At 42.6% G+C, this 26,037-nt stretch overlaps 1 protein-coding gene across 2 annotated transcripts in view; it reads left to right on the forward strand.

The window, feature by feature from the left end:
- Positions 1 to 844: 844 nt before the first annotated feature.
- SWAP70 (switching B cell complex subunit SWAP70) overlaps positions 845 to 26,037 on the forward strand; it is a 69,854-nt gene continuing 44,661 nt past the window's right edge. The window contains exons 1-2 of one of the 2 annotated variants that reach the window (XM_036325349.1): positions 845 to 1,023; positions 23,977 to 24,117. In XM_036325349.1, coding sequence (XP_036181242.1) covers positions 925 to 1,023; positions 23,977 to 24,117 — 240 coding nt within the window. In that variant the 5' untranslated portion in view covers positions 845 to 924. The remainder of the gene's footprint in view (positions 1,024 to 23,976; positions 24,118 to 26,037) is intronic. The other variant, XM_036325350.1, reaches the window with a different exon arrangement.

Consider the following 26,037-nt stretch of genomic DNA (forward strand, 5'->3'; position numbering starts at 1 on the left):
GATTGGCTGGGGTCCTCGAGATTTCATGCAAGCTCAGAAACACCAGGAAGAGCCCCATAACCCAGGTCAAACCCTTCCTAAATTGCAAACTGACCTTCAGTAGTTGAGGGTTAAAGGAAAGGTTGCTGGCCCCAGCCGGTTTGTTCAGTGGTTAGAGCATGGCCTGCGGACCGGCCGAAGGATCTCGGTTCCATTCCAGTCTGGGCACATGAGGGAGGCAACCAATGGACGTGTGAGTGTGTCTCTCTCACATTCATGTTTCTCTCTCTGTCTCCGCCCCTCCCTTCCACTCTCTAAAAATCAATGGATCGGGTGAGGATGAACAACAGCAACGACTTCTAAACCCGCTTTATGCCTCGTCTCTTGCCCCAGAGCCTACTACCTGGTAGGCATCCAAAAAAACGTTTGTGAAATGAATGAATCAACTTCCCTCAGAAGCCCTTCCCTGTCCCCCCCCGCCCCCCAATCCTCTCCCTCTAGGGACTGCACTGGCATTTGAACTCCCGCCGGCGACACTTCGGGGTCTTGCCTAGTCCCCTGGTGACCTCGCCCCGGGATCAGGACCAGGCGCCCCCTTTCACTGCGGGGCGCCGCTGGAACCGGGCAGGGTGCTCACTCGGACTCTCACATTCTCCCTCGGGATGGAGGCTCTGGTTGGAGGGGCACCCGAGCACCAAAATGGCCCGAGCTGGCCTGGGGAACACTCGGGGGCTGCGGGGTGCTGCTCCTGGCTCCCGCCGGGACGGAGGGCCGCCCCGCACGCCCGCCGCAACCCGCGGCTCCGGGAGGGCGCCCGGGGGGCGGGCCCCGGCGTGGGCGGGACCTGCCGGGGTCAGGTGACCGTCGCGGCGGCGGAGGCCGAGGGTGTGGGACGCGGAGAGGCTGGCAGCGCAGGCTGGGCAGTCGGGGAGCACGGCCGCGGCCATGGGGGGCTTGAAAGACGAGCTGCTCAAGACCATCTGGCACGCGTTCACCGCCCTGGACCTGGACCACAGCGGCAAGGTGTCCAAGTCCCAGCTCAAGGTGGGCGCCCCGCCGCCCCTGCCCGGGCCTCCCGGTGCGCGCTCCTCCGCGGGGTGGAAGCGGGGTCCGCCGGGATGACTCCCGGGAGGGGCGGGCGGGCGGGCGGGAAGGCAGCCCCGCGGCCGGCGCAGGGTTCGTTTCCCACTTGCCCTCGGGCAGGTGCGCTGCGTTAGTCCCCGCTGGGCTCCCGGGGAGCCGCGTGGGGTCTCTGAGCCGCGAGCCCGGGTCTCTGTTGGCGCGGGAGGCCCCCAGAAGTTTCAGACTCGCGGAGGGCGTGGGAAGCCCCCTTGGGGAACCGGCCCAGAATCTACCCCTTTCTCTGGGAGAGGAAGGGACTTGCCCACGATCACCGGGCAGAGACTTTCCACAGCGGGGCTGTCCTCAAACCGGTCCGCTGCGCCCAAGGCCACGGCGCAGTTCCGAGAAGGCAGTGCCCCAGCGCCCGGCCTCGGTCGGCCCCCTCCTCCCTCGGGGGGCTTTGGCGATGGGGGGCGCTGTGTGGTTTGTGCGGAAGAACTCCCCACCCAGCGTCCTCGGGTCTGGAACTACTCGAGCGTGCGCGGTGTTCCCCAGGGACCTGAGCTCCCGGGAGAGCGCTGATCTTTCTGGCACCCTGCAAAGCCACTGCTTTTGCAGACTCTGCGGCGACTGCCAGATATCCCATGGCTAAGTGAGAGTGTAAGGTATAAATAAAGGAATGCTTGTAAAGCGAGCCACCCCCAGCAGGGGAAGTGGCGCTGGGCCAGGAGGCTTTGGCAGCGCCTTGAAAGTGTAAAATATGGAAACGGACAAGAAGAACCATTCACAGGCGTTTTCAAATATACACATTTTGGATCAGAAGGTCGGGTTTTCTTAGCCTCTTCTGGGAGTTCATGTCTGAAGGTTGGGTGTGCTTTGTATAGTCTGTGCAGTAGTCGGGAGGTTCTATGAGTAGTGGCTTTTGTGCCGGTAGGATTTAGCATTCTCCCTGGGTTTCTTTCGCACGCCTCTCTTCTTCTCATTTATAAATTCATACTCTGAAGGATCCACGGAAGTCTGGGAGGGTCCACAGAAAGCATCCAGTTAATCTTTATTTTACTTGCTTTCTTAAATTAACACAGTAGAATTGACATTTTTGGTGTATAGCTCTGTGAGTTTTAACACATATAGATTTGTTTAACCCCTTCCCAAGTCAGGTTGCCATCAGTCCTCTTATCCCAAGAAGCTCCTTCGTGCTGCCCCTCACCCTCAACTGCGGGCAGGCAGTGATCCGTTCTTAATTGCTGTAGTTTTGTCTTTTCCACAGTGTCATATAAATGGAGTTGTACAAGTATGTAACCTTTTGACACTGGCTTTTGCTTTTTAAAAAATATTTTTATTGATTTTTAGAGAGGGAGGAAGGGAGTGGGAGGGAAACATTGATGTGCAAGCCGAACATCCATTGGCTGCCTCCTGCAAGCTCCCTACTGGGGATTGAGCAGGCAACCCAGTCATGTGCCCTGACCCAGAATGAACCAGTAATCTTGGAGTGCTGGGGAGGACACCCAACCAACTGAGCCACACGGGCCAGATGGACACTGGCTTCTTTTTCTTTAAAAAACCCCCAAAACACACCATTTAAAAAATTGATTTTGAGAGCGAGGAAGGGAGAGGGAACGAGAGATAGAAACATTGATGAGAGAATCATCTATTGGCTGCCTCCTGCACACACCTCACTGGGGATAGAGCCCACAACCCCTGGCATATGCCCTGACCGGGAATGGAACCATGACCTCTGGTTCATAGGTTGAAGGGAGCTCAACCACTGAGCCACACTGGCTTCTTTTACTCAGTGTAATTCCTTAGCGTTTAATCTATGTTGTTGCGTATATCAATAATTCTTTTATTGCTAAGTAATATTCCATTGTATGGATGTACCATAGTTAATCCTGTCACCCTTGAAGAACATTTGTATTATTTCTAGTTTTTGGTGATCATGAAAAGAGCTGCATTTTGCTCTTTACCGGTTTTATTTTTATTTTGAGAATACTTTTATGAAAGCTGGGACAGTGAAACAAGGAAGGGCTTACGATAGAAGAAGCTACAGGAGAGAGAGGCAGGGTCACTGATAAGTCAGAGAAAAGGGGGCCTTGGAAACAGGTTCAAAAGGTTAGTCTGAAAGGAGCTGTCGCTGCCCATTGCTCTTCTGATTGCAAGTTTCATGGGGACCCTTAGAGTTTAAGAGATGCTCACCTGAGAGGGAGGGAGAGCATGCCACTTTTTACTTTTAATTTACCTGAATCCCTCTATGTATGTGTGTATGTGTGTATGTATGTATGTATGTTAATCCTCATTAGAGGATCTTTTTCCATTGATTATTAGAGAGAGTGCAAGGGAGAGGGAGACACACAGAGAAACATGGATGTGAGAAAGACACATCAATTGGTTGCCTTCCCCAGGTACCTTGACTAGGGTTGGGGATTGAACCTGAAACTGAGGTATATGCCCTTGACTGGAATCAAACCTGGGACCCTTCAGTCTGAGTACTGACTCTCTATCCACTCAGCCAACCAGCTAAAGCTGTGCCACTATATTTAAAGTAGTTTGCTGTAGATGTTATATAGTTGGGTCTTGTTTTTTAATCTATTTGGATAGTCTCTGTCTTTTAATTGGTGTATTTGGACCATTTACATTTAATATAATTATTGATATGGTTAGATTTAGGGCTACTGTTTTATTGGTTTCAGTTTGTTTTATCTTTTTTATCCTGTTTCTCTTTTCCTTACTTTTATTATTTTATTTTTATTATTTTTTTAAAAAATATATTTTTATTGATTTCAGAGAGGAAGGGAGAGAGATAGAAACATCAACAATGAGGGGAAAAAAAAAGAGAAACATCAAAGATGAGAATCATTTATTGCCTGCCCCCTGCATGCCCCCTACTGGGGATCAAGAGCCTGCAACCTGGGCTTGTGCCCTGACTGGGAATTGGACCGTGACCTCTTGGTTCATAGGCTGACTCTCAACCATTGAGCCATGTGGGCTGGGCCCTTCCTTCTTTTAGATTATTTGAATATATTTTAATATTTCATCTTATTATTTATTTATTGGTTTTAGAGAGCAAGATGAAGAGAGAGAGAGAGAGAAAGAGAAAGAGACAGAAAGAGGAACATCAATTTTGTTGTTCCACTTATTAAAGCATTCCTTGGTTGATTCTTATATGTGCCTTGGTGTATCCTTGGCGTATCAGGACAACCCCTAACCAACTGAGATACCTGGCCAGGGTTTAGGATTCCATTTTAATAATGAGTTTTTTACTATTTTTATTTGTATAGCTTTTTAAATAATTGTGTTAGGGATTATAATATATGTACCTAACTTTTTATAGTCTATTTAGAATTAATATTTTACCACTTTAAGAGGACGGTAAAAACCTTATCACCACATAGGCCACTTTTACCTCCCTGCTTTATTTGTTGTTATATTGATTAATTTTCATACATTGAAAACCACATCAAACGATGTTAAAAAATTTCAACCATTGTTTTTATTTTAAAGATCTTTCAAGAGAAGAATAGTATTTTTTCTCCCAGATACTCCCAGATTACTTCTTAATTTTATAGATAAGATAGATAAAGTTTCTGAGATGTTTGGTGACTTGCCCAAAGTCACAGTTGTAAGTAGTAGCTAAATTTAGAACCAAGATTTTCGAACTCTTCTTCATTTTTTTTCTCTTCCAGTTGATTGCACATGAGATATTTTCGGTTACGTTTGTTACGCTCCTTAATTGTCCTTGTGGTTGCTATTAGAAGAAGTGTTCAGATTATTCTTTTTTTTTTTTTTTAAATGTAAACCTACAGCATTTGTTTTTTGTGTGTGTTTTTTTTAAATATATTTTATTGATTTTTCACAGAGAGGAAGGGAGAGAGATAGAGAGTCAGAAACATCGATGAGAGAGAAACATCGACCAGCTGCCTCCTGCACATCTCCCACTGGGGATGTGCCCGCAACCCAGGTACATGCCCTTGACCGGAATCGAACCTGGGACCTTTCAGTCCACAGGCCGACGCTCTATCCACTGAGCCAAACCGGTTCTGGCTTCAGATTATTCTTGACTGCAGGCTTGGCAGGAAGTATTCAAATCCCAGTTCATAGTTTTCATCCACAAGATGCTGATAATGCAACTGTGCAATTGTATTTTTTCTCTTCCTGTCTACTTAACTGAGAGACGTTGGTATTGATTTAGTTCTGTTCATCTTGCTAATGTTCCTGGATTTGAACATATAAAAAGAACAACAACTTTTATTTATGTCTTTATTTGTTTTGACTGTGACATTTGATGTTCATTGATATATTGGCTAGGCCTAGGGTTTTTGCCTTAATTTGTTCATTCATTCATTTGTTCATACAACAACCTTTTGTGTGTTTACTCTGTGTAAGGTACCATGATAATTTCATAAAAAGATTAGTATTTGTGAGTTATTCATAGTTAATATCTCCTGGGAGGGTATATAGTAGGGCCTCCCCCCAACTCCCATCTGTGGTTTAACTTTTCATGGTTTCGCTTTCCATTGTTTTGGTTACCAGTAGTCAACCATTGTCCAAAAATAGTAAATTAAAAATTCTAGAAATAAACAATTCATGTTTTAAGTTGCCTGCCGTTCTCAGTAGTGTGATGAAATATGATTGATGTCATGTCTCTCCCCCCCCACCCCATCCAACCCAGTTCCTCCCCCCACCATCCAGCCCAGTCCTGCCCTGGACATGAATCTTTTGTTTGTCCAGCATGTCCACGCCATATACACTACCTACCTGTTAGTCCACGTAGGCGCCATCTTGATTATCAGATCAGTTATTGAGAGAGACCACATTCAGAGAACTTTTATTACAGTACTGTTGAAGTTGTTCTACTTTATTATTAGTCATTATTAGCTGTTCTATCTTATTATTATATATTTTATTATTCACATCTCTTACTGTGCCTAGTTTATAAATTAAACTTTATCATGTGTATGTTTGTATAGAGAAAAACAGTATATATATATAGAGTTTGGTAGCATTCATGATTTCCGGCATCCACTGGGGGTTTTGGAATGTATCTGCTAATTACAGGGACTATTGTAATTGTTTCATAAAATAACAGACTGAAAATTACATATCCAAAATGATATTACATATCCATTTGATCACTTTGGAAAAACTATGGGCATTCTAAAATAGTTTGACACTTGTCAATTTTTGACACAATGAATGGATACATTTACTAATTATTTAATGAACATTTAATGTGCTAGATACTGTGCCGAATGCTAACTGTAAAGGTGGAGGGAAAATAAATAAATATTCACCTTTGCCTTCAAAGAGTTTAAATTTGGTAGGAAAATGATCAACTAATAGAGAATGCTAGATATTTATAGATATAGATAGATAGATATCAGACAGTTACCCTATCTTTAAGAAATGTAAAGTCTGGTTATAGAGATAAGAACTACAGAAATATTGCCCTAGCTGATTTTTTAAAAAAAATATATTTTATTGATTTTTTACAGAGAGGAAAGGAGAAGGATAGAGAGTTAGAAACATGATGAGAGAGAAACATGGATCAGCTGCCTCCTGCACACCTCCCACTGGGGATGTGCCGCAACCAAGGCACATGCCCTTGACCGGAATCGAACCTGGGACCCCTCAGTCCACAGGCCAATGCTCTATCCACTGAGCCAAACCGGTTAGGGCTGATTTTTTGTTTTTTTGTTTTTTGTTGTTGATGATGTTAATTCTCACCAGAGGATATTTTTCCATTGTTTTTTTTTTTTTTTTAGAGAGAGTGGAAGGGAGGGGGAGAGACAGAGAGAGAGAAACATCGATGTGAGAGAGAGACACTTCGATTGGTTGCCTCCTGCATGTACCCCAACCAGGGCTGGGGAACCTGCAACTAAGGTATGTGCCCTTGACTGGAATCAAACCCGGTACCCTTTAGTCTGCAGGTCGGCACTATCCACTGAGCCAAATCAGCTAGGGAGAATCAGCTAGAGCACCCTGCCCTTGCTGGTTTTCTATATGATTTTTGTTTTTGAGGTCTTTGTTGGGTGGATATTTAACTGGTACAGGATCTGGTAGTTGAAGCTTGGAAAAAGGAGAGAAAAGATTCATCAGTGTCCTTTGGGGAATGGCTACAGTAGGTGGTGAGAGAAAGAATAGAAGATAGGGGACTAGAACCAGAAATAAGAACACTTTATTATTATAATTACTAGAGGCCCATTTGGCCGGCCTGCCCCGATGGATCGGGGTGGGGGGTGAGGGGGTGGGGTGGGGAGGGGCCATGTGCGGTTGGCCGGCCAGTCCTGCCCCTGGTCTGGGTGTTGGCGGCCCACAGGGGGAGGGGCCGGGGGAGGTTGACTGGCAAGCCCCACCCCTGATCAGGGTGTTGGGGGCCAATCAGGGGCTGGCCTGGTTGGGGGGAGGGCCAATCGGGGCCAGGATCAGGCTGGTTGGTTGCAGCAATGTGTGTCATAGCCACTGGTCATTCTGGTTGTTCTGCGTTCTGGTCGCTGGACTTTTATATATGTAGATTATATACATATATTTTGGAGATTGTAAAGTAATGAAATAGATTTTTCCTTGCCAAAGCTCATGAACTACATATTTCTTCTCTAAAAGAGAAATTGTGAGCCTGGCTGGCATTGCTCAGTGGTTGAACCAGGAGGTCATGGTTCCATTCCGGGTCAGGGCACATGCCTGGGTTGTAGGCTATATCCCCAGTGTGGGATATGCAGGAGGCAACCAATCAATGATTCTCTCTCATCATTGATGTTTCTATCTCTGCCTTCCTCTCTGAAATAAATAAAAATATATTTTAAAAAATAAAACAAAAGAGAAGTTATGAAAAGTTTGGGGTATTGGCTTCATCTTGGAAATAACTTTGGATTGTTGGAAGGCAACACATTTTATTGTCATTTGATTTGGTTTTAGTCTATTTTTTAGGCGGGAATACAGAGAATGAGACACTAAACTAAGTTATTGTTTTAGGTTAAGCTTTTTCTAATTGTGTCGAGATCTGGTTTTCACAGCTGCTGAAGTAGATAGCAATAGGCTAATGGTGGGGAAAGAAATTTTTAGAAACACATTCTTCACTTACTTTTGCTTTTATTCATGAATAGTCCTTCCTTAGAACAAACTATTGTTTGTTTTGAATACAATTTTGGTATATTCTATGAGAGTATTAAGAACTACTGAGAGATTGATGAAAAATTCAAAAAAAATCCATAGGAAAGTGCTAGGTAGCTGAGTAAATATTATTGAGTTTAATGTCAGAAAATTTTTTTTTAACTGTTTTCCTTGGTTTGGTTTTGGTGTTTGTGCTCTTGTGAGTGTGTGTGTGTGTGTGTGTGTGTGTGTGTAATGAGGATATGTGTGGATTCCATATTTTAGGAAACCTTACTAATATGCCATTTGAAATAGACATACTTTTAGGTTATGATATAAATTTGCAGAAGTCATAATGGAAATAGGTATAGGGCATATTTAAAGTAGAGACAATAATTATTTTTTCCACTGATGGTTATAATAATCTTGAAATTATTTAGAATTTTAGTATCCTTGCTGAAGGGTACTAAATCTCCAGTGTTACTCAGAAATACATGTAATTCCAAGAACATAAAAAGATGAAACCTATTTATTATTTAAACATGTACATAAAAAATAAACTTTTTGAAGAGTTTACATATCTACATGGTACAGAAATTCATAAAGTTCAAAAGGGCATTCACAAAAGTGAAAAGTTTCCTCCAACATCTGGCCCTCCCAGTTTCCTGTCCTGGAGGTAACCATTATTAGTAGTTTCTTATGTTCCTTTCAGAGATCAAAATGTACCTTAGCAGTACTCTTGCTATTGTAAGTGTCCTCATCCTCTCAAGTATAGCAAAATCCAGTGATATTTTTGCAACTTCTATTATAGCTTCACTTTGCAATTGTGGTTGCAGGGTGAATTACATGTCCGTGCTGGAAATGTCTTGAAATAATCTTATTGGCTCTGCACTTTATCCTGCTCTTTTTTAAAACCCAGGGTTTGGTTTTGTTTTGCCCTTTTGAAGTAAAAGGGCCTACAACGAGTGAGGATCTAAATAAAAAAAGTTTTTTTAGGAACAACAAGGGTAGTTTGAATCTTATTTGTTTTTCAATGATAGATTTTCAACGAAATGGTTTTATTCTTTGCTTTGTTGATGTTTTATGTATCTTGTGAATAATGCCCTGTGTTCTGTTCTCATGTAGGCATTTAGCCTCAACATTTTTTAACCTTGCTGGTTACAAAAGTAAACGAGCCAGGCCAGCGGTGAGTGGAAAACACAAAGGAAGCAAGAGGCAGTAAAGAGCTTTTATTGTGTGAAGCACAATGTAAAAGATATGGTTGATTTTTGTGAACTTGGCATGTATAGTATTCCCTCTCTAATCTTTAGTGATTTTGTTTCTGTTAACCCCTGCTGTAAAAGTGGTTTCTGTTGAGGAACGAAAAAATCTAATTTAAAAAAGTGGGGTTAGGGGATTGGAGTCATGAGTGAGCCATTACAAGTCTGTAAATATTTTTTTAAAAATATATTTTATTGATTTTTTACAGAGAGGAAGAGAGAGAGATAGAGAGCCAGAAACATCGATGAGAGAGAAACATCGATCAGCTGCCTCCTGCACCCAGGAGGCATGTACCGCAACCCAGGTACATGCCCTTGACCGGAATCGAACCTGGGACCTTTCAGTCCGCAAGCCGACGCTCTATCCACTGAGCCAAACCGGTTTCGGCTGTAAATATTTTTTTATATTTCACCGAAACAAAACAGAAAAAGATAGCTCTCCAAATAAAGGGCATTTATAAGAGACGTTAAAAACATTTTAAATAGTAATCATGGCTCCTGGGTTGTTTCCTTTCTCCATTTCTTACTTGCTGGAAACTTTATGTGGGAGAGCTTGGAAGTTTTTTTTTTTTTAAATACACATAAACTTTTGCTTTAATCAAAGGTAGTATGCAACCGTGAGGCGCTTTCAGTAGTGTGCAGCCCTGTCTTTCTACTCTTGTGACTCAGAGCTTGTAACCGTCCTGATCCCCATTATGTGTTTCCTCTGGGGTCTCCCTGCAGTCCCAGAGGTGCACAGCTGGAAGCTAGAGATGAAAGAGGCTTTGTGTGACCTTTTCCCACTTACCGTTCGCCCTCTCCATTGAGTAGGTACTCCTCATTCCCTCGCCACAGGAGGGTTATTATAGTCCCCTCAGTGGAATTCAGCACATGGGAGCTCGGTGGACCCCCACTTGCATCCTCAGTCCTTCTTACGTGTGCCCCATTCCCTCCTACCACATAAGTCTAAGGTAGCCTTTTGCCTCAGCTTTTTTCGTCTTCACAGAAGCTTCATTTCATAAATGTGTTTTTCTGCTCTGCTTTATTCTTCTCATTCTACTTTCAGGTTGTTTGTTGTTTTTTTTTTATACTCAAAATCTGTGTCTACTTGAAACTGCAATCCTCAGCAATTAATTAATTAATTGTAGAAAGGTATTTAGGAGTAAATCTACATGTACATGAATTTCTTAAAAGGGGATTTTGTAATTAGAGAGAGATTTCTGCAACATTAGAAGAACCAATTTTTTAAAAATATATTTATTGATTCAGAGAGAAGGGGGGTAGAGAGAGAGAGAGAGAAACATCAATGATGGGAGAGAATCATTGATCAGCTGCCTCCTGCAGGCCAATGCTCTATCCAATGAGTCAAACCGGCTAGGGAGAAGAACTAATTTTTTAAAATCTTAGGTCTCTCTCTCTCTCTCTCTCTTTAAAAGAATAGCTTATTGATTTTCAGAGAGAGAGGAAGGAACAGAGAAACATCGATGTGAAAGCACAGCATTGATTCACTGCCTCCTGCACAACCCCCACTAGGGATCGAGCCCGAAACCCGGGCATGTGCCCTGACCAGGAATAGAACAGGCAATCTTCTGGTGCACGGGATAACACCCAATCAACCGAGCCACTGGCCAGGGCCATCTTAGGACTCTTCTATGTCCTCTATACTGTTTGCTTCTGTAGGAATGATTAGCTTTATGACTATGTTGGCTTGGGACCAGGAGAGTGGTATATGTGGGCCTGGTGTACCAGCCAGAGTGACACCAGTTAGTGGTTCTGCTCACATGGATAACTGGCCAGATGGTAGAAGCTATTAATGCTTCACTGGAAAACAGCTCTGGGAGGATGGAGCAGTCTTTGCCTTACTAGGCAGCACATCCCATCACTTCTTTCAGCTCACAAGATGATGGATATCTCAGCCAGATTGCTGTTAATTGGGAGTTGAGAGCAGGAGCTGGTGGCCAGCTGACTTAACTCTCATTGACTTTCTTCAGTGATGATTGGAGGAAATGCTGTTAGGTAATGGGACAGCAGACTGTTAGTAGATAGAACTAGACTGGAATTCTGAGATTCTGTGCCTCGGTGACTTTGGGATATTTGCTTCTTGTGTGTTAAGATTATCTGTTAAATGGGAATAAGACGACATTTAACAACATGCATGCTTGCACAGATGCAGCTCACAACCTTTATGTGTGACAACAGAACATTTGCTAGCCACCTATTTCCTACCTAACAATAATGTTAAAGAAAATTGATCTATAAAACATTTTATGAATTTGAAGGTTTTAATTTACTGAGCACCTTTTGTTAGGGACTCTGGGGAAGAAATAAATATACAACCTTGTTCCTTACCTCGAGGAGTGTATGGCTTAATAAAGAAGATAATATATGAAATGACTCCAATAAGACAACATAGAAGCAAATTCTACAGAGAGTGGAAAACGAGTGCTCTAGACCCTGCTGTCCAGTATGTTAGCCATTAGCCACATTTTGCTATTAAACATTGAAAAGTGGCTGGTCAGCCCTAGTTGGTTTGGCTCAGTGGATAGAGCATTGGCCTGTGCACTGGAGTGTCCTGGGTTTGATTCCAGTCAAGGGTACTGCGTGGGTTGCAGGCTCAGTCCTCAGTAAGGGGTGTGCAGGAGGCAGCCAGTCAATGATTTTCTCTCATCATTAATGTTTCTATCTCTCCCTCTTCCTTCCTCTTTGAAATCAATAATATATATATATATGAACAGTCATCTGTTAAAAAAAAACAAAGAAAAGTGGCTAATCAGAATTGAGATGTGCTGTAAACAAAATATACACTGGATTTTAGAGACTTTCAGTACAAGGAAAGAATGTAAGGTATCTTTCAGCAGTTTTAAAATATTGATAACATGTTGAAGTTATAATATTTTGGATATATTATTAAAATTAATTTTACCTGTTCTCTTTTACTTTTTAAAAATGTGGCTATTAAAAATTTCTAATTTCAGCCATAGCTGGTTTGGCTCGGTGGATAGGGTGTTGATCCATGGACTGAAGGGTCCTGGATTCCGGTCAAGGGCACATACGTTGGTTGCAGACTCAATCCCCAACCTTGGTTGGGGTGTGGGTGGGAGGCAACCAATCTATGTGTTTCTCTCTGTGTGTCTCTCCCCTTCCCTTCCACTCAAAATAATCAATGGAAGAATATCCTCGGATGAGGATTAACAAAAAAATAAAACAACCATATATTCATAAATAAGCTTAAATACCCTCATAAACAGAATAAAAAGCCTCATTTCTCATTTGGAAGACAGAGCATTGTCTTTTTTTTACAACAAACAAACATTTTTATTGATTTCAGAGAGGAAGGGAGAGGGAGAGAGAGATAGAAACATCAATGATGAGAGAGAATCATTGATTGGCTGCCTCCTGCATGCCCCTACTGGGGATCGAGCCTACAACCCAGGCATGTGCCCTGACCAGGAATTTACCCTTGACCTCTTGGTTCATAGGTTGACGCTCAACCACTGAGCCACGGGGGCTGGGCGACAAAGCATTGTCTTTAAAAATTTTTTTAAAATTTCATATGTGTTTTGCATTATATTTCTATGTAATGCAATATATAAAGCTGCTGTAGAAATAGAGAAAGAAATGAAGACAGTTGTAGACAAGGAACGTTTCATGGAGGAGATAGAACATCAGCTGTTTCTGGAGGGAATGGGACAGATCTCTTGTCTAGTAGAGTCACAGAAGGATGGCAAGTATGGTGGTGGCTTTGTAGATAAGAGCAAGAGCCCAAATCCAGAGTATTTGTGAGCAGTGAGGAAATACTCTAGGTGTAGAATGTTTGTTTTGAGGCGTAGTAGAAAATATGGATTTATAGGGAGGTAGGGTCATATTTTAGATGTTTTTTTGTTCTTGCGCAGAATAAATTGTTAATATAGGGTGTCCTCAAAAAATGTATACACACTCTGAGTGATTATAAAGTCAGTGTTTATTAACATGCAGTTTATTTTAAAAATTTAAAAGTATCTACAGGAACGAATAAATTCTTTGTCAATGCCTGTTTTCAAACCGATGACCGGTCGGTCCAGGCAATGCTGATAATGCAAACATCAAGAATCATTTCTTTCTTAATTTGTGCACCCTCAATTTGCCAACTGGTACTAGTTTTGTACTGTAAACTTTATCTTTTGTGCATCCCCTTAAAAGTCTAGTGGATAAATTTTCTTTGTTCAAAGCTTAGTCTGACTTCACCAATTATTTCAGATCAGTTAAACCTGAAAAGGAGTGAAAATTAAGTAAGTTATCAGCTGTGAAAGTGTGTATACATTTTTTTGGGACACTTTGAATAATGTTTGAAGGTAGTTTTCAAACTTCCAGTAGTATTTTAGGATGAATTTTCTTTGGTCAAAGCTTAGTCTGGCTGAAAAGAAAGAAGCATCAATTGAATTATCAGCTGTTAAAGTGTGTATGCATGTTTTTGGGACACCCTGTATATATTTGTTGACCGACTATGTTAGAATGAGTAGTTCAGAACTGATCCTGTAAAGGGGAAGTTAAAATTTTGGGGTAGATATAGGACAAAGGTAGAGTTTTGAGATTATTTTGATGATGTGGGTGTGATGACTAGAGGTGAGAGGCTGGAGGTGGAGAGACCAATTGGGAGCTGCTATGAAAATTGAAGAGTAAGTTGACGAATGCTGGACTGGGATGGTGGTAGTGGGAATCAAAACAGATACGTTCCCTACCCTTATAGAACTCAGTCTTGTGAGCGATACAGACCAGCAGTTCACATATAGTGAGATGAGGCAAGTACACAGATGAGGCAAAAACCCAGAGGAGGGGCACCTACCTCGCCTGCGATGAAGATTGGAGGAGGTAGGTCAGAGAATGCTTCTAGAGAAAGACACATTTGTCACTGGCCTCAAGGGATGTGTGAAACTCCTCTGTAAGAACACTTAGGATGAAAGATTGGAAAGTAAATCGGAGGAACAAAAAAAAGTGTCAGGAGGGAGCACTGCTTGGAGAGCCAGGAGACTTGGGTGGCTATGGAAGTTATTTCTCCTTGCTGGGCTTCCGTTTCCTCATTTATAAAATATGGATAGAGGATGAGATCTTCAAGGTTTAGCCTTCTGATTTCACTTTGTTAGTAAGCTCTTTTTAAGAAGAGAATGAGAGAAAGAATCCAGGGCTGGAAAACTGGGCTTTAGGAAGTGTCCAGATCGGGAGCATGAGGAGGGCAGGAGGTGGCCCCATGAGGGCACCTTGGTAGGGGCAGGAGGAGAACTGAGAAAATAGTATGGCCTGGGACCAAAACAGTTCTAAGATGCGGGGATGACCCCGATGGCGAAGCGCCAGAGGTCTGGGAGCGTGCCTTGTTCAGAGGTGTGTGTCCTAGTTGCGTTCCTGGGAAGCAGAGGCTGAAGCAGTGTTGAGAATACCAAAGGGTTACTGGGGAGAAACACTGACGGAAAAAAGAGAGGAAGCAGGATTGGGAAAGCTGTCAAACCGCAATGTGTACTTGACAAAACTGGGAGCCCTGGAATGCAGATGGCCTGTTAGAGGACCCCGTGTTGGGGAGAAATGATACCACCACTTTGCTCAGTCCTTGGCTGAGGTGGGCTCTGGAGGCGCTAATAGCTGGCGCTCTCAGCTAACCACAGTCCTTGTAGCTGGGCTGCAGTTCCTTTTTGTTTGTTTTGTTAATCCTCACCCGAGGATATTTTCCATTGATTTTTAGAGAGAGTGGGAAGGGAGGGGGAGAGACAGAGAGAGAGAGACATATCGATGTGAGAGAGACACATCAATTGGCTGCCTCCCGCATGTGCCCAAGGTACATGCCCTTGACCAGAATCAACCCAGGGCCCTTCGGTGTTTGGGCCGGTGCTCTATCCACTGAGACAAACCGGCTTGGGCTGCAGCTCCTTTTGTGAGGAGGGGTCTGAGGAGTGCATCTGTGTTGGCCACAGAATCCTTTTGAGAAAGCAATTTCACAAGATTGATAGGGATAGAGCCATATTACGCCCTGCACTGGGGATCGAGCTGCAACCTGGGCACGTGCCTTGACTGGGAATACAACTGTGATCTCCCGGTTCACAGGTTCGTGCTCAACCACTGAGCCACGCTGGCATGGCTTTCATCTTTTTTATGGCCCACTAGTGTTCCATTGTATTTATTGGCCACATTTTCCTTATCAAGTCAAAGGAGACTCAGGTTGTTTTTATGTCTTGACTACTGTGAATAATGCTGTAGTGAACATAGGGGTACATATATCTTTACAAATACAAGTGTTTTCAGTATTTTTGGGTAAATACCTAGAAGAGATTTCTGGGTCATATTGTAGCTCCATACTGATTTTCATTATGGCTGCACCAATTTACATTCCCGCCAACAGTGTACGAGTGTTCACTTTTTTTCACATCTTCTCTAACACTTGCTATTTCTTGTCTTATTGATGACAGCCATTCGAACAGGTGTAGGGTGGTATCTCACTGTGGTTTTGTTTTGCATTTCTCTTATAAGTAGTGAAGTTGAGCGTCTTTTCATATATCTGTTGGCCATCTGCATATCTTACTTGGAAAAGTGTTTATTCAGGTCGTTGGCCCATTTTAAAATTGAACTGTTGTTTTTTGTTGTTGAGTTGTATGAGTTCTTTATGTATTTTGGATATTAGCCCCTTAATGGAGGTATCATTTGCAAACATCTCCTCCCATTTGGTTGCTTGTCTTTTTTGTGTAACCTATTTTTCTTAAACAGTGTGTTAAGGTATCTTTCCATATCAATGCACGTAGCTACAGACACCATTATTTTTAATGGCTCTAGACTAGTTCACTGTGCTGATGCATCGCGCTTTGTTTAACCATGTTCTTATCCACAAATATTTGAGATGTTTTGATGTTTTCAACCAGGGATGCTGCTGACCATCCTATAATACATAGGACACCTCCTCTTGCTCCCTGAACAAAGAATTATCTGACCCAAAATGTCAATAGTGTTGGAGAAAACCTGCTCTACACTTTCTCCAGTGTTAGGGTGTTGGCAATCTTTACTCCCCTGTGTGTGCTCAAACACCAGTAAAAAAGTAATTGCTTTTTAAATTGGCATTATTTTGATTACTAGTGAGGGCAAGCATCTTTTCCTATCTTTATTAGTCATTAGTTCCTTTTGTGAATTTTCTATTCCTGTCTGTTGTCCGTTTTTTTATTAGGTGTTCATTTTTTACTTAATAATTTCCAAGGGTGATTTGAATATTGGAGCCACTACACTTTTGTTGGTTTATGGTGTCTCTCTCTCTCTCTCTCTCTCTTTTTGGTGTCTCTTTTTAAAGGGAAGTTTACAATTTTTTATAATGTGAAATTTGGCAGTATTTTCTGAAGAGGGCTAAGTTAATGAGTTATCCAAAATAACTTAATAAAGGCGGTTCATTAAGTATGTAATCCATTGGCATCAACTGTAATTGAGAGGCATATATTCTGTGGGCAACATCGCAACAGATGGTTTTGAGTTAGATTTCTGCCTTAATCTGTCCGTAAGTGTTATGCTCCAACCAAATTCTCCCTTAGCTCTATGCTGGTCACTGTGAAGGGTACGGAAGAAAAATATTAGGCAGGGTTTCCTCCCTCACTGAGCTGTAGTTAGATATTTGAGATATCGCCAGCACATGAAACAATTTAAATGCTGAACAGGAATTCAGTGCACGGGGTGGGTGGTGGTGGGGCAGCGAAGGTTTCCCAGAGTTCGTGAGGTTTCCCAGTCGTGAAGGATATGATGAGGCAGAAGGGAATGTTTCCAGCACAGGGCATCATGTGGGACAGGCACTTAGGAGACCTGGGTTCTCCTCCCTGCTTCGGCACTAATCAGTGTGTGACTGAGGCCAAGTCTCAGACCCCAGTCTTTTTATCTGTGAAATAAGGAGATAGCAGTAGGCTGTTTCCTAAGATTGTTGTCATTATTAAAGTACTAGAGGCCCTGTGCATGAAACTCATGCACTTGGGGGGGGGGGGCGGTCCCTCAGCCTGGCCTATGCCTTCCCAGAGTTTGGGAGCCCTTGGGGGATGTCCGAGTGATGGCGTAGGCCCGTTCCCCACGGACATTCTTTTTTTTTTTTTAAGTATATTTTATTGATTTTTTACAGAGAGGAAGGGAGAGAGATAGCCAGAAACACCGATGAGAGAGAAACATCGATCAGCTGCCTCCTGCACACCCCCCACTGGGGATGTGCCCACAACCCAGGTACACGCCCTTGACCGGAATCGAACCTGGGACCTTTCAGTCCACAGGCTGGCGCTCTATCCACTGAGCCAAACCGGTTACGGCCCCACAGACATTCTTTGCGCTGCTGTGAGGCTCCTGCCACCGCCACTGCACTCGCCAGCCATGAGCCCGGCTTCTGGCTGAGCGGCGCTCCCCCTGTGGGAGCGCACTGATCACCGGGGGCAGCTCCTGTGTTGAGCATCTGCCTCCTAGTGGTCAGTGTGCATCATAGCAGCCGGTCGTTCTGCCATTTGGTCAATTTGCATATTAGCTTTTTATTATATAGGATTATGGCTTTACTGTTTATGGAGAATTTTTGGAATTAATTTGTTTGACATTTATTGAAAGTCTTCTGCATTCTAGATAGCATGTTAGGTGCTGTGGGAATGCAAGGATGGGTAAGGCATGGGCCTTTCAGAAATTTATAATCTTATGGGAGAGAAAAATTATGTGTGGTAGTGTAAAAAGAAATACAGAGTGCTTCAGAAATAATATTTGGGTGGTGGAGGCTTTAGAAAGGCATGGCATTTATGTTAGGTAGGGGTAGGAGCAAAGGGCTGGAGGAGGAAGGAGGGTGGTGCAGGGTTTGTTTGGGGTACAGTGGAGTCAACTTGTTTGGCTGGATTTGTACAGGAGGTGCAGAGGTTAGGAAAAAAAAATAAGGCTAGAAAGGTAAATTGGGGTTGGCCTGTTGAGTGAGTTAAATGTGGGGCTCAGATACTTACTTTGTCACTGGAAAGGGACCGAGCTGAAGTGGGTGTGTCCTGGCCTGGTCTGGAAGGTGTGGGTTCTTGACTTCGTGGAGGAAAGATTTCACGATTTGAGTCCAGGTAATTTTGAGAGTACATTGATTAAAGTTGGGGGCAGTGAAACAAAGGAAGGGCTTAAGAGGCAAGATCCTAGCAACAGGAGTGGGCCCACGAAACATGAGGAGGAGTTGAGTCTATGCTAGGTGCCTTGGGCCTTTAGAAAGAAAGTCATGGAGGCAGACGAAGTGCGCCAGCTGAGTTTCGTGGACTCTGGAAACAATTACAGAGGCAAAAGGAGGCCCTTGGAGACAGATTCAGGGGGTTAGCCTGGGACAAGCTGCTGCTGCCTGCTGCTCCCCTGCTTGCAAGTCTCCTGGAAGCTTTAAAGCTTAAGAGGAAGAAAGTGAAGAGACACTCCTGAGAAAAGAAGGTGCCGGGGAGGTGCAGGTGTGCTCAGGGGAGAATGAGCCCTGGCTTCTTTGTCTTAAGAGTTTTTATCTGTTTTCTAAAGGCGGGAATTTTATTCTCATTCAGAATATTCGCCAGCTTTCCAGCTGTGTCCTTTGATATACTGATGCATCAAAATTAGTGTGTGGAGGGATCAGGGTCATTCTCTGGTCAGTTTTGCCTTCAAGGAATGTCACTGGAGAGGGACCACCGGGATGTGGAACCCAGGCTGGTCTGCCCGGCAGGGTCTGGAATGTGTAAACCACTTGCTCCTAAGTGTCTTTGGTTCGGGAAGATAAGACCTTGCGATTTATGGTCTGGCTGTACATTGCTCAGCCTTGGTTAGTTATCTGTCACAGTTTCCCCATTCCCCTTGCCAAGGAATTTTCCCAGCTTCTTACTAACCTGCCTCACTTGGGTTTTACTTTTGTAGGCTTTTGATGAATTTTAAACCAGAAGGTAATGTGGTATAAACAGCAGCTGAAGATGAATTTGGTAAAAGTGTCTGGAATGGTGATTGATGGCATTCCCATAGCAAATAGCCTGAGTGAGCAATGACTGAGATTTCTGAGGCTGAATATAATAAAGATTTCAGGGTGGGGCAAAAGCAGGCTTACAGCTGTGAGAACGTGAAACACAGTGTTAGTATTTAGTAATTATTATACTAATACTGTGTTTCACGTTCTCACAGCTGTAGACCTACTTTTGCCCCAACCCAAACTTAAAGCAAGCAAGCAGGACTTAAGCAGTGACAAGCAGGATGAAGGATATGATCAGGAAAGGGAAAATGACTCCCTGAGATAAGGGGCGGGACTTCTGCGAAGACAATGCTCTGAAGGCAGGGCCTAGCAAGGGTAGGAAATGGGTCATTCTGGCTCATTGTTAGGAGGAGTTTTCTGGTAACTTGCCATTAGCTTGAAATTTTATAAATCAGAAAGGAATTTTCATGTTTTAAAAAAAGATTGCCCATTATGAATTATTATTCTATAAGTGTGTCCGTTCAGATAAGCTTGTTGGATTAGAGATCTCCGCCCCCCTCTTTTTCAGTGTTGAATTGTGCCCATTACGCACATCCTGTAAAGGGAAACTGTGACTAGGGGGGCACGTTTCAGAGAACCTTTATAATCTGTACATCTTTGGGAAGGAGGAGGGTAAAGATTATGTACTCATGTGTGTGAAAACACTGTTAGCTGTTCATCATTCTTGATTTCATTTTCATGATAGTTGGAGCAAAATGCTTAAGAAGGGTAAATGGCAAACCACCGAACAGGAACAGACCACACAAGCAGGGCTCATGCAGCTAATTAGTCATCTCTTGTCAGCCCAGTCCCTGCAGAGCAGCAGACAGCTAGGAAGGAGCTGGAGAGATGAATTTCTGGCATGGTGATGGATCTATTGTAGTAACAAGAGTTTATTCTTCAAATCAGGGGAATGAGAGCAAAGTTGCTTAGCAATCACGTGGGTGCTAAAAGAATGGCCTTTGGAGGAACAGGCATTTAAAGTGGGATATATTGCCCGGCTGGCGTGGCTCAGTGGTTGAGCGTGGCCTTATGAACCAGGAGGTCATGGTTGAATTCCTGGTCAAAGCACATGCCCGGGTTGCGGGCTCGATTTCAGTGTGGGGCGTGCAGAGGCAGCCGATCAATGATTCTCTCTCATCATTAATGTTTCTATCTCTCTCTCCCTCTCATTTCCTCTCTGAGATCAATAAAAATATATTTAAAAAAATTAGCATCAACTGCTGTTTAAGCTTATGGAGTGTTTGCTTCTTGTGACTAGATTTTATTCTGACCTTCAAGATTTTGGTTTTTTGATACATTTTACATTTTATTTTAGAAAAATTTGATTTACTGTCTAGGCTTGTTAAAAAATGCTGATAAAAATTTTTAAAAAGTTTTAAAGGTAGCACACATTTTTTCTCTCTCCTAGTAACAAAACCTTTTCAGTTACCTATTCTTCAGTTTGTTGTTTTGTTTGAAGAAGACTTCCCTATTCTAGGCCTTACTAACAATGAAGAAAGATGAATTTCTGATCTAAATTATAGTTCTTTTGTTGAATTCATGAAACATGTTTGGGTTGACAGTTAAGGATTGAGCTTTTAAAATTTTAGAGATGAGTCCAACTCATTTTGCAGTGAGTATACAGAGACCAAGTGATTAAGTAGCAAAATATTAAAATATTTAAAAAGGGAAAATGGCAAACCACTGAACAGGAACAGACCACGTGAGCAGGGCCAACACTCAGGTCTCCTCAGATAGGAGGTTGTGCTTTCCTCAGAATTTGCTTAACTAGATGAAGGTGGTTTAGAAAATTGTCACTGAATTCAGCTCTCCCTGTATTTAACGAAAGCACTGTCTTATTGTCCAAGGCTGAAGTCTGAAGTTCAAATCTAAATCTTTTTCAGTAAGGCCAGTGAATTGAACTACCTACCTACGAAAAACGATGTTCCATATTACTAGAGATTGTTGCACTAGGGATGAAAAAAACCTGCGTTTTAGTCTCAGTTCTGCTAAGTCCTGTAACCTTAGTCAAGAAAAACAAATTGAATCTCTTTGAATTTAATCTCTTTGGCCAGTACTCACCAGCTGTAAGGTAACAAGGGTGACAATATAGTGTTCAAGGCCTCCTGCCAAGACTTTAAGTATGAGGATCTATGAAACCCAAAAGCAGAGAGAGGGGTGGGCATGGGAGAGATTGGTGTCCCCTTTTTGTTTCCTGAGGATTTTGCATTAATCAACTGCTTTCTCATATTCTTCTATCTGGAAAGCCTTCTGATTTCCCCCAAACCTTTTCCTATCTAAAGCTCTCCTTATTTTAAGGCCCGTGTTACTTTTCACTTCCTCTAGGAAGTCACTGTAGCACACACAATTTCTCCTTTCTGAATTCATTTATTGCCCTTACATCTCATTCATCTGTTAATCATGGTTCATTGCTGTGGAATATGTCTTCCTTTTATATCTAATCTCTAGGGAGTAGGTTAATGTAGAAGAAAAAGTATAGATTTTGACGATAGATTTAGCTGTGTGATCTTTCTAGTATATATTTACCCTTTAAAATAGGTAGTATATTTTTTAACAGGTTTTTTTTCTTTTTTTGGACAATAAAAGGGCAAGGCACAGTGAAAAGTCATCTATCCCTAGTCTAACATCAAACTAGTCTTTCTCCCCTCTGTTAGTAGTTTCTTATATATCCTCCTGGAGTTTTCTTACATTTTCTTCCTTTTCCTTTTACATATAGAAGACACACTAATGCTTTTTTTCACCTAATTTATCTTGGAGATCTTTTCCTATCACTACACAGTGAGTTTCCTCATTCTTCTTAAAGTTTTATGGATGGACTATAATTAACCAGTGGTTGGGAATTTTTACTTGGGTAAAGCCCCAAATGATTTTAAAATTTGAATGACCTTTGAGCCTTATCTGAGAAATATACTTTTCATTTATTTAAAACTTATATTCCTGCAGTACATTACAATTTTTAAGCACTTTACATTCTTAAAGTTAATCTTCACAAAATCTCTTTGGGGGTAGATAATTACTTTATAGGTTTTACCAGATAAGTAGAGCTAGGAAATACTAGGGTTTTGCTGACTAGGGTGTAAGGTTCCTCAGTAAAAGCTTCACCGTGTGCTCTATTACAAATAGAGGGTTTGCTTGAGAAACACAGCCTGCTTTGTAGGGGCCGATAAAAGTCCTCATTACTTCATTTATAACCATTTGCGAACTTACTTCCTTTACTTTACCTACTTCCTTAAAACCAGTAGAGCGTGTAGAAAAGGATCTGCACAGAAATGAAGCTTTGAGAAGCAAAACAAATGTAGAAAGAAGCTATGCAAATACTCTTTTTATAGATTCAATTTTTTAAATCTTAAAAAATCCTAACTGAAATACATTTATGCAGAAAAACGTGACTTGCTTAATAGAATGGAAAGTCTTCTTTGAGATGAGTGTGGCTCCTTAAGTGATTAAATGGGTAGGGCTGAGAAGAACAGGAAATTTTAACCTGGGAATTAACACTTAGTAATAATCTCTGTTAAAGGAAGTACAGCCTTAGCTATGTAATTTGACCTGTTAAGAATGCACGGATGACATGAAAGGAATTTAAGTTTTCTTTTTAAATTTTCATTTAATGTGTAACAAGATTAGTGTTGAGATAGAGCCCAAACTGCTAATTCAATGGAATGTGCAAGTGTGTGACTTAGGCTGTCACCAAGGCCAGCAATCCTTTACATATGGAATGCAAAATATTTTGACCGTTTTAGTAACTCCTGAGGTGTTTTTGCTATGACTCTTTCCATATTTATAAACTGGGCCTTTGATGTCTTTCTCTTTTTACATTTACACTTTTAAATACTAACGCTGAAAACAGCGTAACATCATAGATTTTTAGAGATGTTTGACATTTCGAGATTACCAATTAACGTTTGTTATATTTGTATATTAACTTGGCCCTTCCTATGGAACAAATGAGGAAATGGCAGCCCCGAGAGGTTGTGATTGGCCGGGGCCAGGCACCTTGCCCAGAGCCCCAGCTGCAGCTGCCCAGTCAGTATGAGGTTCTTTCTTTATTTCTTTTCTTTTTTAATATATTTTTTATTGATTTGAGAGAGGAAGAGAAAGGGAGAGAGAGATAGAAGCATCAGTGATGAGAGAAAAACATTGATCGGCTGTCTCCTGCATGCCCCCTACTGGGGATTGAGCCCACAGCCCGGGCATGTGCCCTTGACCGGAATCAAACCCAGGACCCTTTAGTCCACAGGCTGACGCTCTCTCCACTGAGCCAAAGTGGCTAGTGCCGAGGTTCTTTCTTACAGCTCTCATTGACTGACCCTGCTCTCCTTGGGGAGAAGTTTAATTTTGAACACATTCTCTTGCTCTTTCCCCCCTTTTTCTTTCTAACGTAGGACAATTAATGAAAGACTACAAGTACTGTAGTTGGGGGTCTTGCATGGAGCCTAGCTCAATGTGGGCATGTAAGAGACTCGATTGAAGTGAACCACAGCTGGGGGAGGAATGAGAGACACTCCTGGGTAACAAGTGAGGAGCTGGCAGCTGAGCAGTATTCACCCTGCAGTTGCTGGTTTATTCTCCCCCTTCCTCCCCCTAGAGCAGGGAGCAGCCAGTTGTGTTCAGGCAGTGAAGGTGCCAGGAGCTGGTTCGTGGAGGCCTCTAACGCCGCCGTTCTCTCCCTCCTAGGTCCTCTCCCATAACCTGTGCACGGTGCTGAAGGTTCCCCACGATCCGGTGGCCCTGGAAGAGCACTTCCGGGATGATGATGAGGGGCCCGTCTCCAATCAGGGCTACATGCCCTATTTAAACAAGTTCATTTTGGAAAAGGTATGAGTCCAACCTCTTCTTGCTTACAGCGTTGTTTGATGTGCATATTTCAAGTGGGCCCCAGAGCCCCTGCTTGGTGAGTTCACTTGTGAAATTTTGTAGCAAAGATTGTCAAAATTAGTGTTTTCACTTATGAAGTACTCTTTGTAACTATATCTGTAATTTCCTAGCCAGTTCCATAATACATTTTCCTTGTAGAAATGATAACATTACCTTGACCATGCTTTAATTAGAAAAAAAGAGAGAGAGAAACCACACTATAATGAAATAAGATTTAATCAAACTCAAAAGCCAAATATTGTATGATTCCATTTATGTGAAATGTTCTAAATAGGTAAATACATCTATAATAATAAAAGCGTAATATGCTAATTAGACTAGACATCCTTCTGGATGAAGCCAGGGCTGCAAGGGAAGCCTGGGTCTCGGTGCCAGAGGGAAGCTGGTGCCGGCAGCTGGGGGAAAGAAGGCCCACTCTTGCACGAATTTCATGCATCGGGCCTCTAGTCTATATATATAAAAGCCTAAGTGACTATTTGACCATTCGATTGGTAGCTATGATGTGCACTGACCACCAGAAGGCAGACGCTCAATGAACAGGCATGGAAACATGGAACAGACTGATGAATCTCAGAGGGACCGGGGGAGAGGGGAGGGTGGGAAGGGATTAACCAAAGTTCTTATATGTATACTAGAGGCCTGGTGCATGGTAAATTTTGTGGAGTTTTTTCAAAAGATTAAAAATGGAACTACCTTATGACCCAGTGACTCCACTTCTGGGATTTATCTGAAGAAACCCAAACCCAAAACACTAATTTGAAAGAATATTTGCACCCCTATGTCCATTGCAGGGTTATTTATAATAGCTAAGTTATGGAAGCCACCCAAGTGCCCATCAATAGACCAGTGTATAAAAAAGCTGTGGTGTGCCCTGGCCGATGTGGCTCAGTTGGTTGAGTGTTGTGACCTGCACTGAAAGGTTGCTGGTTCGATTCCCAGCCAGGACACATGCTCAGGTTGCGGGCTTGAACCCTGGTAAAGTGCGTGCAGGAGGCAGCCGATCGATGTTACATCAATGTTTCTCTCTCCCTCTGCCTTCCCCTCTCTCTTAAAATCAATAAAAAAATATTTTTAAAAAGCTGTGGTACATTTATACAATGGAATATTATATTACTCAGCCATAAAAAAGAATGAAATCTTACCATTTGCTACAGCATGGAGGACTTAGAGAGTATTAAGCTCAGTGAAATAAGTCAGTCAGAGAAAATAAATACCATATGATTTCACTTATATGTGGAATCTAAAGAACAAAATAAACAAACAAAAATGGAAATAGACTCAGATACAAAGAGGGAACTGGTGGCTGCCAGATGGGAGGGAGAGTTGGGCACCGGGTGAAAGAGGTGAAGGGACCGAGAAGCTCAGATTAATTGATAGTCACGGGGAAGTAAGTAAAGCGTGGGAACGATAGTCAGTAATATTGTGTATGGTGTCAGATAGACACTGGAAATACTGAGGGGAACACTGTGTAAAGTATATGATTGTCTAACCACTAAATGAGCAAGCAAACAAAGAACCAACCAACAAAAAACCTCGTGAGTATACCAAAAACTAGTGTATCGCACACTTTAAAGAGTGACTCTTATGGTTCATGAATTATCTATATATATAAAAGCTTAAGTGACCGTTTGACCATTGGACTGGTTGACTGGTAGCTATGATGTGCACTGACCACTAGGGGGCAGACGCTCAACGCAGGAGCTGCCCCCTGGTGGTCAGTGCACTCCCACAGCGGGAGCATGGCTTAGCTGACCAACGGGCGCCAGACGCTGGGTTCATGGCTGGTGAGCCTCTCCTGTGGACACTCCTGCTGCCTCTCACCCATTCACTCTGGGACAGGCATCAGGACTGACTGAGCGT

The sequence above is a fragment of the Myotis myotis genome, unplaced genomic scaffold, assembly GCF_014108235.1.
Source record: "Myotis myotis isolate mMyoMyo1 unplaced genomic scaffold, mMyoMyo1.p scaffold_m19_p_10, whole genome shotgun sequence".
NCBI classification, from domain to species: Eukaryota; Metazoa; Chordata; class Mammalia; order Chiroptera; family Vespertilionidae; genus Myotis; species Myotis myotis.